Consider the following 19,234-nt stretch of genomic DNA (forward strand, 5'->3'; position numbering starts at 1 on the left):
TCCTCGGTCGGCCGAATTCCAAAGTCTAGGTCCGGCGTCGGTTGTTGTCGCTTCTTAGCTGACATCAGTGCGCCAGGGGTATAAAAGAACCAGCCGACGCCATTTTCTTCAGTCTTTCTTGCCGCGCGGTGCCCGAAGCAGAAGCAGTTCGCAAGTGCCGGTCGGCCAGCTCCTGAAATTACAAAAATTTTGCAACCGAAGTCGTCTTTAAAGCTAAGTACCCCATTGGGGAAACTTTTCTTGCCTCAGACCGATGTCAGACAAAGTTAATAATTGTATTTCTTGTGGGAAGCAAATACCGCATAAGGATTTTCATTCCCTCTGCATTCCTTGCTTAGGCCCAGACCACGACGTCTCGGTCTGTCGTTTTTGTGCTACATTCAACAAACGCACCATTAAGCGTCGGGCGGAGTTCACCCAGCACTATTTTGGCAAAAATTTAACTATATTATGTCGTCGGATACTCCAACTCTAGTTTTGTCTAAAAAAGGCAAAGATAAGGACCGACACACGAGGTCCGCGGCCTCTACCGACACCATGCCAAAGCCGACTACAGGTGGTCCGGTTCTCAGCGAGGCGCCTACGCAGCCCCTGCCTACCGACGACACTTCATTGGTGGTGTCTTCTGTGCCCGAGGTCGCAGGCTCCTCGGCCCACACTCCGACTACAGATACCGAAGCCACTCTTGGTGGTGAATCTCAAAATGTAGACAGGTCTGCCTCCTCTCAAGGTGTCTTCAGACCTTCCTCTTCTTTTTCTATCAAGGCTTTCACTAAGTCTAAAGCAGCCATGCATTCTAAGAGACAAGCTCCACAGGGCCCTTCTCCAGGCCCCATGCCTAAAAAACAGATGCTTAAAATGGCTGAGGATTTGATTACTCTTATCAGGGGTTCTCAACCCCCCGGACAAAAGGCCCAGAGTGGAGGAAGAATCCCCCTCCTCTGACCAGGCCTCCATTATTTCAGAGCACTCTGATGAACAGGAACATTCTTACTCCCCTTTTGAAGATTCTGATGCTAAGGAGTCCATTCCCTCTGTCTCCCCCCCAGAGGATTACTCATTTGGGAAACCTTGCATACCATAAGGGAACACTTCCACTGGGAAGGCCAAGAGTACTCAGATTCCAAGAAAAGGCTTAGGGATTTTCTTTTGCTACCTCAGCACAGGCCTCTGGCTATACCTCCTGTCTTAGACATACTAGATGTGTACTCGGAGGCCTGCCTTAACCCGGATTCTTTACCTCCAGCCCCAGTCAAGCCTGACAGGTACTACCGGGTTCCTGACTCACACCAATTTTTATACAAAAGCCATGCGGCTGACCCAGAAACTATCTCACAGGGCCCCAAGGGAATTAAGGCCTCCACTGCTAAAAACCCATTACCTTCCGAGAGAGATTCCAGATCCTTAGAAAGGTGGGGAAAAAAGGTATACACCTCTGCCACCTTAACCATGAGGGCATTAAACTGCCAGTTCCATATGCTAAAGTACCAACAGTTTCTGTTATCACAGTTGAGAAGCAAAATGTCACAACCTGAACAACCAGACTTGAAGGAGTTGCAGGATTTGATCCATAGTGCAGAACAAGTGGGTAAACATACCTTGCAATGTGGTTTTGATGCCCTAGAGGCCTCATGTAGAGCTGCTGTTACAGGATCAGTCATATGTAGACATGCCTGGCTCAAGGAGCAAACCTTACCAGATCATGTCAAAGCTAAATTACTAGATGCTCCTCTTCAAAAGGATGTATTATTTGGTGTTAAAGCTGAGGAGGTATTAAAGAAAATGGAGGAAAAGGCTAAATCAATGCAAACAGTGAAAGATTTTCTACAGGTACAACCTCCACATTTCAGTAGAAATTGGCCTTCCAAAAATTGGTCCTTTCCAGCCACGGACAGACCCCAAAGAGGTAGATACAGGCGCCCGAGGGGCAGAGGGCAATCTCAAGGATCGTTTAGGGGCAGACAATGGCAAGCTCCTACACAAAGAGGTGGTGAGGATAGTTCGCAGCCATTCAGAAAGCAAGCCCAGTGACTTTCCCCTTTGCATGCCAAGCAAGGCTCAAATGGCAGCACCCTTAGGCGGAAAACTGGCATTATTTTCAAAAATTGGCATATTGTCACAAAGACAAATGAATCCTGGACATTATAAACAGAGGCTACAGATTCCATTTTCACACCCTTCCAAAAATGAGAGGCATGCCAAACCTGCCACACAATCAAAGGGCAGGGGCACAAAGACAAATTTCAGATCTCATGGACATGAAAGCTATTCAAGAGGTACCTACTCACGAACAAGGTCAAGGTTTTTATTCCAGACTATTCCTGGTACCAAGGAAGGGAAAAGATTGGAGACCTATTTTGGACCTATCCATCCTAAACACATTTTTACTTGTACCAAAATTCAAGATGCTCACATTACAGCAGCTTCTTCCCATGCTGGGCAAGGAGTCTTGGCTGGTAACATTGGACCTCAAGGAGGCATACCTGCATGTCCCAGTCAGACAAAATTGCAGAAGATACCTCAGATTTCTTGCAGGTTCAACCCATTATCAATTCTCTGCGTTGCCCTTTGGCTTATCTACTGCCCAGAGTATTCACGAAATGCCTGGCATCAGTAATTGCCTACTGCAGACTTCAAGGGATACAAATATATCCATATTTGGGCGACTGCCTGATCCAAGCGGACAGCAAGCACATACTTCTGAAACATCTGGCTTTTGTAATAATGTTGTTGAATTCTCTGGGATACACAGTCAACAAAAAGAAATCAAGGCTAATACCCTCTCAGAAAATAATTTTCCTGGGTGCCAACTTGGACACAAACACCCAGATGGCCTACCTCACGCCAGAGAAGCAGGGGCAACTAACTCAATACTTCAGAAAACTAGCAAATTTCACCAGGCTGACTGCAAGGAAAATCCTGCAGGCTCTGGGATTCATGGCATCTTGCATCCTTCTAATCCCATGTGCAAAGCTACATATGAGGAAGCTTCAGTGGTACCTGAAAAACCTATGGTCTCAACACAGCCACAGTTTGGAAACAATAATACCACTAATTCCATGTCTTCAAAAGGAATTTTTGTGGTGGGCTCAAGCATGCCAAACAAACACAGGTCTCCCATTCTGTAAGCCTCAAGCAAATCAAGTCATCACAACAGACGCCTCTAACTACGCCTGGGGGGCGCACATGACAGATCGGTGCATTCAGGGCAAATGGTCCCAAAAAGAAAAGCACCTTCACATCAATCAAAAGGAAATGCTAGCAGTAATAAATGCTATTATAGCTTTCAAAGACCTTCTGCATCCAGGTCAACTATTGATAAGGACAAGACAACACCACAGTAATGTGGTACATAAACAAACAGGGAGGAACCCATTCATACCCCCTATGCAGGCTGGCCATGTCACTTTGGAACATGACCCTGGAATTACAAATCGAACTTCAAGCACAGTACTTGCCAGGCAAGGAAAACATGCTGGCAGACAACCTAAGCAGAAATATGACAGATCCACACAAATGGAAATTACATCCTCAAGTCTTTACAGAGATAATTCAAGCATGGGGAAGGCCAGACATAGATCTCATTGCCTCCCACAAAAATCACCAATTGACAAAATTCTGCTTAAGGACTTTCCATCCACAGGCCTGGAGAGTGGACGCTCTCTCAGTTGGACAACAATGACAGTTTATGCCTTTCCACCTCTTCCTCTGCTGCCCAAAGTTCTATTAAAAACCAGAGCAGACAGACCAAAGATGATTCTCATTGCTCCAGACTGGCCAAGACAGCACTGGTACCCACTCCTGAGGAGCCTGACGCATTTGCTCCATGGACCCTACCTCTTATGCCTCTTCTTCTGACTCAGCATAGCTTCAAAACTCTTCACAGTCAGCTGAAAACACTCAATCTAGCCACATGGAAGATTCCTTAACATCACAACAGACCCCACTCTCCAAGGAGGTGCAGGATGTCATTTTGGAGGCCGGAAGGCCGTCTACTAGAAAAGCTTACTCCGCAAAATGGAAACGGTTTTGTGCCTGGAATGAGAAAAAGGGCCAGAATCCTGGAAAACTGAATTTACCTCAAATATTACAGTATCTAGCTGAGCTGCTAAGCAGTGGACTTTCATTCTCCTCTATCAAAATCCATGCCTCAGCCATTTCTGCAGAATACAACACTGATCCAACTTTATTCTCTCACCCCCTCTTAAGACAGTTCCTCAGAGGGGCAAAGAATATAAAACCCCCAAGGAAACGGCCAATACCTGCTTGGGATCTCAATTTCATTCTAGAAAAGCTGACCTTGCCTCCTTTTGAGCCAGCTGCCTCAACAGATTTGCAATATTTGTCCTGGAAAACAGCTTTCCTTCTGGCTATCACCTCAGCTCGTAGGGTATCGGAACTACAAGCCCTCATGGCTGTGCAGCCTTTTATCATCTTCCATCAGGACAGAGTTTCCTTACGAACCAACCCGTCCTTTATGCCAAAGGTGGTGTCCAGGGTAGCTTTGAATCAGGCTATACACTTTCCTACCTTTTACCCTAATCCTCAAAACAAAGGGGAGAGACAACTACATTCCTTGGACATCCACAGACAACTGTGTTATTATTTGGACAGAACAAAGCCTTTCAGAAAATCAGAACAGCTGTTTGTGTCCTATGCTATAGGAGCTCAAGGGAAGTCAATTTCCAAACAGACAATCTCATGGTAAAACTGTACCTGCAGGCATCAGATCTCACTCCACAAGGGCCAGAGCTACCTCTGCAGCTTTCCTCAGAGGAGTTCCTACCAAAGACATTTTGGAAGCAGCCACTTGGGAGTTCTGTGCATACCTTCTCCAAGCACTACCACATACCATTATACACCAAAACTAGAGCAGGCTTTGCCACTGCAGTCTTGCAGGGCATTCTGGCTCCTCCTAGTTCCACCTAGTGCCTACCACCCCTTTCTTAGCTTTGGGATTCTACCCATCTGTTATGACTGCAGCTGTATGCACGATGAACATAGTACAGTTTTGTACCTACCATAAATGTAGATGTTCGAGTGCTAATACAGCTGCAGTCCAGGTTTCCCTCCCTCCTTCCCCTCTTGGGACAGGCCTATTGGCTAACACCTCCTCATACTACCTGATTGGGGTATTCTTTTATGGTGTATTTGCTTGCAACTACTGTATTTTGATTATATTGCCTTGCTTTATTACACAAATTTATGTATTGCCTTCCTTCTGGGGGCACCTGACATCTGGGGCAAGAAAAACTGAAGAAAATGGCGTCGGCTGGTTCTTTTATACCCCTGGCGCACTGACATCAGGGAAGAAGCGATGACAACCGACGCCGGACCTAGACTTTGGAATTCGGCCGACCGAGGACCCGCCTGACGGCAGGAGAACCCATCTGTTATGACTGCAGCTGTATTAGCACTCGAACATCTACATTTATGGTAGGTACAAAACTGTACTTTCCACTTGTAGCTAGGAACTCCCGGTATCTCTTCCCCAGTTAAAACTATTCTAGTAGCAGCGCACAACCCTTCTACTAGAAAGATCTATAGTAGCAAATGGAAACGTTTCTCCATTTGGGCGGAACGTCGAAATTTGGATCCTTTTACAGCTCCTTTGTCCATGGTATTAGACTTCCTGTCAGGGCTGTTTCATCAGGGGGCTAGCTCCTCCACAGTCAAGGTTCAACTAGCAGCTATCTCTCATTATCACGTGGGTAATGAACTGGGCCCTTGATCACCACGAAATTATGTAAGACTATTTTGAAGGGCACCTTTCTGCTCAGACCTCCAGTGAAGATTGTAGTCCCTCCTTGGGATTTAACGCTAGTGCTTCAGGCCTTAACAGCTCCCCCGTTTGAGCCTGCAGCTTCAGTAGATCTTAAATTCTTGTCATGGAAAACGGCCTTTCTTGTCGCTATCACCTCTGCTCGAAGGGTCTCTGAGCTACAGGCCCTCTGTGTAAACCCCCCATATTTGACTTTTCACAAGGATAGAGTTTACCTCAGGACCCAATCCCTCCTTTCTTCCCAAGATTGCCTCTGAATCGAATATTAACCAGTCCATCAACCTACCAGTCTTCTTCCCTAATTACCAAAACAAAGGGGAATACAAATTACACTCACTGGATGTGCATAGACAACTTCGCTTCTACATCCACAGGACATCTGGTCGTAGGCAATCTGACCAGTTGTTCGTTTCCTTTGCCAAATTTAACTTGGGTAAATCTGTCTAAAGTCACGCTGTCTAGATGGATTTCGCAGTGTATCCTTTTAACATATTTTATTTATTTTTTATTTATTTAACATTTGTTGACCGGGAAAGTCCGACTAGGTTCCACAGAGCCTGTTTTCAGCGGAGGCCCGGGGAGAAATGCTCCAGATGCATGTCTTTGGAATGTGGGAGGAAACCGAAGTACCCGGAGGAAACCCACGCGAACACAGGGAGAACATGCAAACTCCACACAGAAGACACCCCAGCCGACAATCGAACCGGAGAACCTCTTGCTGTGAGGCGACAACGTTAACCGCTGCACCACTGCGCTGCCCGTTGATATGAAATATGAAAGTTCTGGCAGGCCCGCATCTCAGGGAGTCCATGCCCACTCTACTCTGTCCATGTCTACCTCTGCGGCTTTTAGAGCTAGAGTCTCTTTGGATGATATTTGTTCGGCAGCCACTTAGGCCTCATCTCATACCTTTATCAGTCACTATAAATTGGACATTATCTCCAGAGGGAGAGCTTCCTTTGGCTCTGCAGTGCTCCGAAACATCCTTCTATGAAGGCTGCCCAAGGTTCAGGTAGCTGGGGACTTTGTCCCATAGGTTGCTGCACAAATGAAGTTAAGTACTTCAGATTAAGAAGTTTATGTACTCACCATAACGTTCCATATGAGTAGGTAAACTTCATTTGTCAGCAACCGTCCCTCCATCCTGCCCCCTCTCTTATGAATGTTTTCATACTCGGGTCCATGGGTGTTACCCATTTTATCTTGAAAGTATTAGTCTTCGAGCAGTATCTGCTTTTGGGCAAACTTGATGTGAGGTCAGTCAGGGTTGGCAGGGGATTATGGGTAGGGGGAGGAGCTTGGATCTAAAGCTGTTGAAAACTGCCGGCTCGGATCCGAGGTTGGATCCGAATCCCATAGGTTGCTGACAAATGAAGTTTACCTACTCAGATGGAACGTTATGGTGAGTACATAGCTTCTTATTCCCATCCACTCATCAAGGTTTCTCTTGAAAAGGGTTAGCAAGGAGCTCTGCCTAATGTAGATTGGAGTCTTGTTCCAGAGCATGGGAAGTCTCTGCGACAAGAATCTATCCCTCCAGCACATCCTGTTTATTGTTGTGGTGAGGTTTAGATCCCTGGAGCGTGTGGCTCGAGGGGATATGGTTTTCTTTAGCTGGAGCATGTCCAGCAGTTCTGGGTTGGACATGGCCTTGTATGTCAGGCAGAGATCACCTCTGAGTAGGCGGTATGCAACTGAGTACAGCTGGAGTTTCTTCAGTCGAGCTGCATAGGGCATGTGCTTGAGGCCAGTGATCCTCTTGGTGAGGTACTTCTGTTGTCTTTCCAGTTGTTGCAGGTGTCTTGTAAGGTACATCCCAAATGGGGCATTGTACTCTGATGGGTCTGATGAGTGATGCGTAGAGGGGCCCAATGACCTCTTTAGATCTGGATGCAAACCCTTTTGTGATTAGGTGGGCCACATAGAAGGATTTTCTAACCACTTTGGCAATTTGATTATCGAAGGAGAGGTTACTATCTACTTGGGTTCCCAGATCCCTTATTACGTTGTCCGTATTTAGGGGGCTACCACCTATGTGGTAGTTTGTTTTTCCCAAAGGGGATGACCATGCACTTTTTGGCATTTAGCTTGAGGCCATGGTTTTGACACCAGGTATCTGTCTGTGAGACCCTTTTGGAGGATGTCTGTGTCATCCGGAGAGTCAATTATAACTCCTAGTTAGCAGTTGTCTGTGAACTTGGTCACCCATAGTCCTCCTGTGCTTGCCAGTACCTCTGAGAAGTATATGCCGAGCAGGAGGGGTCCTAGGACTGAGCCCTGGGGAACTCCACTTGTAACCGGTTTAGAGTCAGACCTAGCTCCCGCAACTCTTACCATATGACCATATGGGTTCTGTCCGTGAGCCAGTTGGCAACCCATCTCGTGTCATAGGGGTTTATGTTCAGGCTGGTGAGCTTGTCTGTAATACTTGAGTGGGGAATGGTGTCACAGGCCATTCAGAGGTGTAGGTAGGGTGTGTGGACCACCTTTCCCTCGTCTGTAGCCTTTGGTAACTGTCTCAAAGAAGTCCACCAGGTTTAGGAGGCATGATCTGCCCTTAACAAAGCCAAACTGGGTAGGTTCCGGTGTTTGGAGGTTCCCAATGTCTCTGTTAATGAGATCCATAATGATGCGCTCCATAGCTTTGCAGACCAAGCTAGTCGTCTTGCCCAGTGTATTCAGAGTTTTGGCTATTGTGGCCTGAGTACTTTAGGATAAAGGAGCTCCATTGTCACAGTTCCAGCACAGGCCCCCCCACCCCCTATTACTTTTAACTGTTGTTACTGTAGAACCCTTTCTCTTTCTCCCACCTTAATTTTAAATTCTACATCCCAGTCTTGGGCACTGTACAAAACACTGACCTATGCACACTTCCCTGAAAATCTTTCCTAGATGATATTACAGTGCTGCTTTCACCTATAATTTCCAGCTATGTTTGTGAACGCCCCCCCCCCCCCTGCATTTATTAGAACTTTAAAGAAATGCAAAGCTAAAGTAAGCATTTGGTAGGCTATGATTCCACAGCTGTGGGCAGATTGTGATTTGACTAGATACGAGTCTGTGAACACTATTTTTTCCTCCTGATAATGGAAGAGAGAGCAGCTTGTGTGAACAACTTGGACTTTACCTTTGGGAGCAGGAATGAGCTGACTGGATTGGGGCTGTTTTATTATTCCTTCTGTGTAGCTCATTAGATATACTGACTGTATTACTTTTTATAGCAACTGGATTGTATTGTTCCTTTGCAATTCATATAATTTCAGCAGTGATACAGCTAACTTGGAAATCTGTTCTAGGTGCTTATACTTTTAGGACCATTTTAATATGTTTTCCTTCTCTCTTCCCCAGCCTGCAGTTTTATCTTTCTCTATATTGGCACTTGAGATCCAGGAACAGAAGCTGCATGAGCTGACTGAAGTATTGGAGTGTTTGCAGAGTCATTCTGATGTAAGTGCACAAATGTTATGGAGAAATTAGGCTTAACTTTTAGGTACTCCCATATCAGTAAAGTAGTTTTCTTACAGAAAATACCAGTCTGTGGAAGTATTTATTTTTTTTTTTTTTGCTCTTTAACTTTGAAGCAATTTGTGTGGTGTTTATCTGTCAGATTATAAAGGTCGTGCTGTTGAAGGAACACTTGTGTAGTCCTCCAGTCCTTACTTATGTTTGTAATTCCTCAATTATTTTGTTCCCAGCTAGTGTTGGACCTTCCTGTTCTGGTTCAGTTTGATTAGCTTGGTAAAATAAAAATGAAATACTGTGTGATTTACTGTATTTCTCTTGCACAAACTCGAAGTGATAAGTTTATACGTTTTCTGCACTAATTTTATTTAATTAATTCTTCAAGTGTATGTGATCTATAGTGTAATGTATATATTCATTATAATTAGGAAGTCAGGCAAACGTGTAAAAACTGTATTTACAGAGAGGCAGGTCTCCTGCAGCCCCCCCCCCCCCCCCCATTTGTGTGCTCTCACTCCATGTTCACTTAATCACAGAAAGTGTGACCTTTCTTAGAATATGAAATAATTTTTTTTTATTCCTCTTCCCTCTGTTTTGACCTTCTCTGTGTTGCCCACTCTTCACTTTCTGCTCTTGCTTGTGCTCCATCAACTTTTTAACAAGAGCTAGCACTTACATTTCACACCTTTCGATATTGTTACAGCTGGTAGTGAGAAAGCACTTGGCGATATAGAAAATACAATGGACTGTAATTATAAAAATATTACAGACTTGATAAACAAGCATATATATAATTGGAATAACATCATCTTAACCTTTGGGGACAGGTTACAATTAGTTAGTGACTTCTACCAAAAATACTTTTATGTGGTTCTAGTTCTTAATTTCTCCTATAATAATAAATATATCAAGGATATAAACAATTTATTAATGAAGCTCCTTTACTGCTTTTAGCTACCATATTAGGCTTTGGGTGCAAGGAGGAATTAAGTTCCTTGATATTGAAATATACATAAATGCAACCATATTTAAAGTCATCTGAAACTGGATAGACCCTAGTTACCACCCTAACTGGAAATTACTACATTTCACTTTACTCATTAATGAAAACCCCTCTTTATAGGTTCATAGGTTGGTACTAGGCTATCGGCCCTAGGGGCCTATACAAGCCTAGCCATAACAATTCTCTGGCTATTTCTTCCCACACTATTTACATGTTCATCATGTTTCACTGTTGCAGTCATTACAATTGGGTTATCCTGCTGGCAGGCCACCCGCAGTCGGCTTGAGTTCCAAAGTCTAGGTCTGGCGTCTGTTGCTGTCGCCTCTTCCTTGACGTTAGTGCACCAGGGGTATGCAAGATGCAGCCGACGCCATTTTCTCCCTTGCTGCGCGGTGCCCGAAGCAAAAGCAGTTCGCAAGTGCCGGTAGGCCGACTCCTGAAGTTTTCAAATTCGAATTTCAGATCCGAAATCTTCATTAAAGCTAAGTACCCCGTTGGGGAAACTTTTTTCTTGCTCCAGACCGATGTCAGAAAAAGTTAATAACTGTATTTCTTGTGGGGAAGCAAATACCTCGTAAGGATTTTCATTCTTACTGTATTCCTTGCCTAGGCCCTGACCATAACTTTGCTAGTTGTTGGTTTTGTGCTAGATTTAACCAACGCACTATTAAGCGTCTGTACGATTTTGCATTTCATTACTTTGGCAGAAGATTTAATTATATAATGCTGTTGGATCAGCAGACTACCGCAGTTTACAAAAGACGAAAAGAAAAGGACAGGCATCCGAGATCCAAAACCGACGAGGCTTCTTCTAGGCTTGTCGCCGGTTCTCGGTGAGGCGCTTTTGCAGCACCTAACGCCCTCTACCTCAGAGCCATAGGCCGCTTCCGACTCCCACGTGGAGCCAACTGGTCCTCTGGAAACTCAAGGTATTGGACACTCGGAAACTATTCCCTCAGATGGGTCCGGAGCCGCTGAGCAGGTATCTGCTTCTGAGGGTGATATTCATCGTGCATACAGTTGCGGTCATAACAGATGGGGTTGTCCTGCCGTCAGGCGGGTCCTCGGTCGGCCGAATTCCAAAGTCTAGGTCCGGCGTCGGTTGTCGTCGCTTCTTCCCTGACGTCAGTGCGACAGGGGTATAAAAGAACCATCCGATGCCATTTTCCCCTGTCTTTCTTGCCGCGCGGTACCTGAAGCAGAAGCAGTTCGCAAGTGCCGGTTGGCCAGCTCCTGAAATTACGAAAATTTTGCAACCGAAGTCTTCTTGAAAGCTAAGTACCCCGTTGGGGAAACTTTTCTTGCCTCAGACCAATGTCAGACAAAGTTAATAATTGTATTTCGTGTGGGAAGCAAATACCGCATAAGGATTTTCATTCCCTCTGTATTCCTTGCTTAGGCCCAGACCACGACGTCTCAGTCTGTCGTTTTTGTGCTACATTCAATAAACGCACCATTAAGCGTCGGGTGGAGTTCGCCCAGCATTATTTTGGCAAAATATTTAACTATACTATGTCGTTGGATACTCCGACTCCAGTTTTGTCTAAAAACCGCGAAGATAAGGACCGACACACGAGGTCCGTGGCCTCTACCGACACCACGCCAAAGCCAACTACAGGTGGTCCGGTTCTCAACGAGGCACCTACGCAGCCCCTGACTACCGACGACACTTCATTGGCGGTGTCTTCTGTGCCCGAGGTCGCAGGCTCCTCGGCCCACACCCCGATTACAGATACCGAAGCCACTCTTGGTGGTGAATCTCAAAATGTAGACAGGTCTGCCTCCTTTCAAGGTGTCTACAGACCTTCCTCTTCTTTTTCCATCAAGGCCTTCACCAAGTCTAAAGCAGCCATGCATTCTAAGAGACAAGCTACACAGGGCCCATCTCCAGGCCCCATGCCTAAAAAACAGATGCTTAAAATGGCTGAGGATTTAATTACTCTTATCAGGGGTTCTCAGCCCCCCCGGACAAAAGGCCCAGAGTGGAGGAAGAATCCCCATCCTCTGACCAGGCCTCCATTATATCAGAGCACTCTGATGAACAGGAACATTCTTACTCCTCTTTTGAAAATTCTGATGTAGAGGAGTCCATTCCCTCTGTCTCCCCCCCCCCCCCAGAGGATTACTCATTTGGGGAAACCTTGCATACCTTAAGGGAACACTTCCACTGGGAAGGCCAGAAGTACTCATATTCCAAGAAAAGGCTTAGGGATTTTCTCTTGCTACCTCAGCACAGGCCTCTGGCTATACCTCCTGTCTTGGACATACTAGATGATGTGTACTCGGAGGCCTGCCTTAACCCGGATTCTTTACCTCCAGCCCCAGTCAAGCCTGACAGGTACTACCGGGTTCCTGACTCCCATCAGTTTTTATACAAAAGCCATGCGGCTGACCCAGAAACTATCTCACAGGGCCCCAAGGGAATTAAGGCCTCCACTGCTAAAAATCCATTGCCTTCTGAGAGAGATTCCAGATCCTTAGAAAGGTGGGGAAAAAAGGTATATACCTCTGCCACCTTAACCATGAGGGCATTAAACTGCCAGTTCCATATGCTGAAGTACCAACAGTTTCTGTTAGCACAATTGAGAAGTAAAATGTCACAACCTGAACAACCAGACTTGAAGAAGTTGCAGGATTTGATGCATAGTGCAGAACAAGTGGGTAAACATACCTTGCAATGTGGTTTTGATGCTCTAGAGGCCTCATGTAGAGCTGCTGTTACAGGATCAGTGATACGTAGACATGCCTGGCTCAAGGAACAAACCTTACCAGATCATGTCAAAGCTAAATTACTAGATGCCCCTCTTCATAAGGATGTATTATTTGGTGTTAATGCTGAGGAGGTATTAAAAAAATGGAGGAAAAGGCTAAATCAATGCAAACAGTGAAAGATTTTCTACAGGTACAACCTCCACGTTTCAGTAGAAATTGGCCTTCCAAAAATTGGTCCTTTCCAGCCACGGACAGACCCCAAAGAGGTAGATACAGGCGCCCGAGGGGCAGAGGGCAATCTCAAGGATCGTTTAGGGGCAGACAGTGGCAAGCTCCTACACAAAGAGGTGGTGAGGATAGTTCACAGCCATTCAGAAAGCAAGCCCAATGACTTTCCCCTTTGCATGCCAAGCAAGGCTCAAATGGCAGCACCCTTAGGCGGAAAACTGGCATTATTTTCAAAAAACTGGCATATTGTCACAAAAGACAAATGGATCCTGGACATTATAAACAGAGGCTACAGATTCCATTTTCACACCCTTCCAAAAAGGAGAGGCATGCCAAACCTTCCACACAATCAAAGGGCAGAGGCACAAAGACAAATTTCAGATCTCATGGACATGAAAGCTATTCAAGAGGTACCTGCTCACGAACAAGGTCAAGGTTTTTATTCCAGACTATTCCTGGTACCAAGGAAGGGAAAAGATTGGAGACCTATTTTGGACCTATCCATCCTAAACACATTTTTACTTGTACCAAAATTCAAGATGCTCACTTTACAGCAGATTCTTCCCATGCTGGGCAAGGAGTCTTGGCTGGTAACATTGGACCTCAAGGAGGCATACCTGCATGTCCCAATCAGACAAAATTGCAGAAGATACCTCAGATTTCTTGCAGGTTCAACCCAATATCAATTCTCTGCATTGCCCTTTGGCTTATCTACTGCGCCCAGAGTATTCACGAAATGCCTGGCATCAGTAATTGCCTACTGCAGACTTCAAGGGATACAAATATACCCCTATTTGGACGACTGCCTGATCCAAGCGGACAGCAAGCACATACTTCTGAAACATATGGCTTATGTAATAATGTTGTTGAATTCTCTGGGATACACAGTCAACAAAAAGAAATCAAGGCTAATACCCTCTCGTAAAATAATTTTCCTGGGTGCCAACTTGGACACAAACACCCAGATAGCCTACCTCACGCCAGAGAAGCAGGGGCAACTAACTCAATACTTCAGAACACTAGCAAATTTCACCAGGCTGACTGCAAGGAAAATCCTGCAGGCTCTGGGATTCATGGCATCTTGCATCCTACTAATCCCATGTGCAAAGCTGCATATGAGGAAACTTCAATGGCACCTGAAAAACCTGTGGTCTCAACACAGCCACAGTTTGGAAACAATAATACCACTAATTCCATGTCTTCAAAAGGAATTTCTGTGGTGGGCTCAAGCATGCCAAACAAACACAGGTCTCCCATTCAGCAAGCTTCAAGCAAATCAAGTCATCACAACAGACGCCTCGGACTACGCCTGGGGGGCACACATGACAGATCGGTGCATTCAGGGCAAATGGTCCCAAAAAGAAAAGCACCTTCACATCAACCAAAAGGAAATTCTAGCAGTAATAAATGCTATTATAGCTTTCAAAGACCTTCTGCATCCAGGCCAACTATTAATAAGGACAGACAACACCACAGTAATGTGATACATAAACATTCAGGAAGGAACCCATTCATACCACCTATGCTGTCTCGCCATGTCACTTTGGAACATGGCTCTGGACTTACAAATCGAACTTCAAGCACAGTACTTGCCAGGCAAGGAAAACACGCTGGCAGACAACCTAAGCAGAAATATGACAGATCCACACGAATGGAAGTTGCATCCTCAAGTTTTTACAGAGATAATTCAAGCATGGGGAAGGCCAGACATAGATCTCTTTGCCTCCCACAAAAAATCACCAATTGGCAAAATTCTGCTCAAGGATTTTTCATCCAAAGGCCTGGAGAGTGGATGCTCTCTCTTTCAGTTGGACAACAATGACAGTTTATGCCTTCCCACCTCTTCCTCTGCTGCCCAAAGTTCTATTAAAGGCCAGAGCAGACAGACCAAAGATGATTCTCATTGCTCCAGACTGGCCAACACAACACTGGTACCCACTCCTGAGGAGCCTGACTCATTCCCCATCATGGACCCTGCCTCTAATGCCTCTTCTTCTGACTCAGCACAGCTTCAAAACTCTTAACAGTCAGCTGAAAACACTCAATCTGGCCGCATGGAAGATTCCTTAACATCACAACAGACCCTACTCTCTAAGGAGGTGCAGGATGTCATCTTGGAGGCCAGAAGGCCGTCTACTGGAAAAGCTTACTCTGCAAAATGGAAACAGTTTTGTGCCTGGAATGAGAAAAAGGGCCTGAATCCTGGAAAACTGAATTTACCTCAAATATTACAGTATCTAGCTGAGCTGCTAAGCAGTGGACTTTCATTCTCCTCCATCAAAATCCATGCTTCAGCCATTTCTGCAGAATACATCACTGATCCACCTTTATTCTCTCACCCCCTCTTAAGACAGTTCCTCAGAGGGGCTAAGAATATTAAACCCCCAAGGAAACAACCAATACCTGCTTGGGATCTCAATTTCATTCTGGAAAAGCTGACCTTGCCTCCTTTTGAGCCAGCTGCCTCAACAGATTTGCAATATTTGTCCTGGAAAACAGCTTTCCTTCTGGCTATTACCTCAGCTCGTAGGGTATCGGAACTACAAGCCCTCGTGGCTGTGCAGCCTTTTATCATCTTCCATCAGGACAGAGTTACCTTACGAACCAACCCCTCCTTTATGCCAAAAGTGGTATCCAGGGTAGCTTTGAATCAGGCTATACACTTACCTACCTTTTATCCTATTCCTCAAAACAAAGGAGAAAGATTACTACATTCCTTGGACATCCACAGACAACTGCGTTATTATTTGGACAGAACAAAGCATTTCAGAAAATCAGAACAGCTCTGTGTCCTATGCTATAGGAGCTCAAGGGAAGCCAATTTCCAAACAATCTCAAAATGGATAGCCCACTGCATATGCTTTTGTTACTCTTTTCATGGCAAAGCTGTACCTGCAGGCATCATATCTCACTCCACAAGGGCCACAGCTACCTCTGCAGCTTTCCTCAGAGGAGTTCCTACCAAAGATATTTTGGAAGCAGCCACTTGGAGTTCTGTGCATACCTTCTCCAAGCACTACCACCTGCCATTATACTCTAAAACTAGAGCAGGCTTTGCCACTGCAGTCTTGCAGGGCATCCTGGCTCCTCCTAGTTCCACCTAGTGCCTACCACCCCTTTCTTTGCTTTGGGATTCTACCCATCTGTTATGACTGCAGCTGTATGCACGATGAACATAGTACAGTTTTGTACCTACCATAAATGTAGATGTTGGAGTGCTAATACAGCTGCAGTCCAGGTTTCCCTCCCTCCTTCCCCTCTTGGGACAGGCCTATTGGCTAACACCTCCTCATACAACCTGATCGGGGTATTCATTAATGGTGTATTTGCTTGCACTACTGTAATTTGATTATATGGCATTGCTTTATTACACAAAATTTTATGTATTGCCTTCCTTCTGGGGGCACCTGACGTCTGGGGCAAGAAAAACTGAAGAAAATGGCGTCGGATGGTTCTTTTATACCCCTGTCGCACTGACGTCAGGGAAGAAGCGACGACAACCGACGCTGGACCTAGACTTTGGAATTCGGCCGACTCGAGGACCCGCCTGACGGCAGGACAACCCCATCTGTTTTGACTGCAGCTGTATTAGCACTCTAACATCTACATTTATGGTAGGTACAAAACTGTACTTTTTCAGGCCTACACAGTTATATGTGAAACCTACTTCAGCTACAAAGACTAAAGCAGCTCTAAAGACAAAGAAACAAGTATAGCATTCACCCGGACAGGCCTCCATGCCTAAAAAACAAATGCTTAAAATGGCCGAAGACCTTATTACTTTGATCAGGGGATCCTATCCCCCACCTGAAAAGAGGCCTAGGCAAGAGTTAGAATATGAATCTTCAGACCAGGTTTCCATTTCCTCTGATTCCTCCTCTGAACAGAATTGCTCTATTCCTCCCTGTGAGGATTCTAATGCTGAAGAATCTGTCCCTTCAGCCTCTCCTCCTGAGGATTATTCTTTTGGGGAAACACTGCATACTATGAGGGAGCATTTCCACTGGGAGAGCCAAGATTACTCAGAATCCAAGAAAAGGCTCAGAGATTTCCTTTTATTGCCCCAGCACAGGCCCCTTGCTATCCCGCCTGTTTTAGACATTGTAGATGATGTTTTTGCAGAGTCCAGTTTTTCTCCAGACTCTACCACCAGCCCCTGTTAAGCCAGACAGATACTACAGGGCTCCTGATTCACATAAATTTCTCTCCAAACACCGTGCAGCTGACCCAGAAACCATTTCACAGGGTCCCAAAGGGGTCAAGGCTTCTACTGAAAAAACCCTATCCCCTCTGATAGGGATTCTAGGGCCCTAGACAGATGGGGCAAAAAGATGTATACCTCTGCTACCTTGGCTGTAAGAGCTTTAAATTGCCAATTTCATATGCTTAAGTATTAGCAATATCTTATATCCTTGATTAAACAGAAAATGCCAGCAAATACAGAATGTGCAGACAATAAAGAATTGCAGGATTTATTACATGCAGCTGAACAAGTTGGACAGCATACTTTGCAGTGTGGTTTTGATTCTCTTGAGGCCTCCTGCAGGGCCGCTGTTACAGGTTCTGTCATTAGGAGGCAATGCTTGGTTAAAAGAACAAAATTTACCGGATCATGTTAAAACAAAACTATTAGACGCTCCTTTACAGCATGATACTTTGTTTGGTGCTAAAGCAGAAGAGGTGTTTAAGAAAATGGAGGACAAGTCTAAGTCTATGCAAACAGTCAAGGATTTCTTGCAGGTACAGCCTCCCAGATTTAGCAGGAACTGGCCTACAAAAAATTGGTCCTTTCCAGTGTCAGACCACAAAGGGGCAGATACAGGCGCCCCAGAGGCAGATCACAGCCCCAAGGCCCATACAGGCCTAAACAATGGGGTGCTTCTACCTCGAAGAGCAGAGAGGAAAAATCACAGCCATACAGGAAACAGTCTCAATGACTTTCTACTTCCAGTACCAAGCAATTATCTATTGGTAGCCCCTTTGGGGGGGATAGCTAGCACTTTGGCACATGATCACCCAGGACAAATGGGTTCTAAATATAGTTTCACAAGGCTACAGGTTCCACTTTCACACCCTGCCAAGGCAAAACTGTATGTCAGACCTGCCACGCAATCAATGGGCAGAGGCACAAAAACAAGTTTCATCCCTCATGGACATGAGGGCCATTCAACAAGTACCAGAACAAGAGCAGGGTCACGGATTCTATTCAAGACTGTTCTTGGTACCCAGAAAAGACAAAGCCTGGAGACCAATACTGGACCTATCTATTCTAAACATGTATCTGGATATTCCAAAATTCAAAATGTTTACTCTACAGCAGCTTTTGTCCATGTTGGGCAAGAAGGCTTGGCTTGTGACTTTAGATCTAAAAGAGGCATACCTGCATGTCCCAGTCAGACAAACATGCAGAAGATACCTCAGATTCAAAGCTGGCTCAATGCACTACCAATTCTCTGCACTACCCTTTGGCTTATCTACTGCGCCCAGGGTCTTCACAAAGTGCCTGGCACCAGTAATTGCATTTTGCAGACAAAGAGGAATACAAATATGTCCTTACTTGGACGACTGCCTTATTCAAGCGGAGAACAAGGACATTCTACTACAGCATCTGGCGTTTATAAAAAGATTACTGACAAGTCTAGGGTACACAGTAAACGAGTAGAAATCAAAAGTCGTACCCTCTCAAGAGATAATATTCCTGGGTGCAAGCTTAAATACAACTGCCCAGATGGCTTATTTCACGCCAGACAAACACATAGAAAACTGACTGCTTATTTCGAAATGTTGGCAACAAAGACCCAGTTATCTGCAAGAAAAATTCTGCAGGCCTTGGGTTTCATGGCATCCTGCATTCTGCTAATTCCATATGCAAGACTGCATATGAGGAAACTTCAATGGCATCTAAAAAGTGTTTGGACTCAACATTGCCACAGCCTGGAAACAATAATTATCTTTATTCCTTGCCTGCAACAGGAGTTTCGATGGTGGGCAAAAGCCTGTCACCACAATACGAGACAGCCATTCACCTTACCCACAGCTAGGCAGAC

General features: G+C 45.2%; 1 protein-coding gene across 2 annotated transcripts in view; it reads left to right on the forward strand.

Annotated features, from left to right (window-relative positions):
* Window positions 1-19,234, forward strand: part of CCNG1 (cyclin G1) — a 294,124-nt gene that overhangs the window by 197,457 nt on the left and 77,433 nt on the right. For both annotated transcript variants that reach the window (XM_044068987.1, XM_044068986.1), the window contains exon 5: window positions 9,131-9,229. In XM_044068987.1, coding sequence (XP_043924922.1) covers window positions 9,131-9,229 — 99 coding nt within the window. The remainder of the gene's footprint in view (window positions 1-9,130; window positions 9,230-19,234) is intronic.

The sequence above is a fragment of the Protopterus annectens genome, chromosome 4.part0 (genome assembly GCF_019279795.1).
Source record: "Protopterus annectens isolate FY-2018-M chromosome 4.part0, PAN1.0, whole genome shotgun sequence".
Classification (NCBI taxonomy): domain Eukaryota; kingdom Metazoa; phylum Chordata; order Ceratodontiformes; family Protopteridae; genus Protopterus; species Protopterus annectens.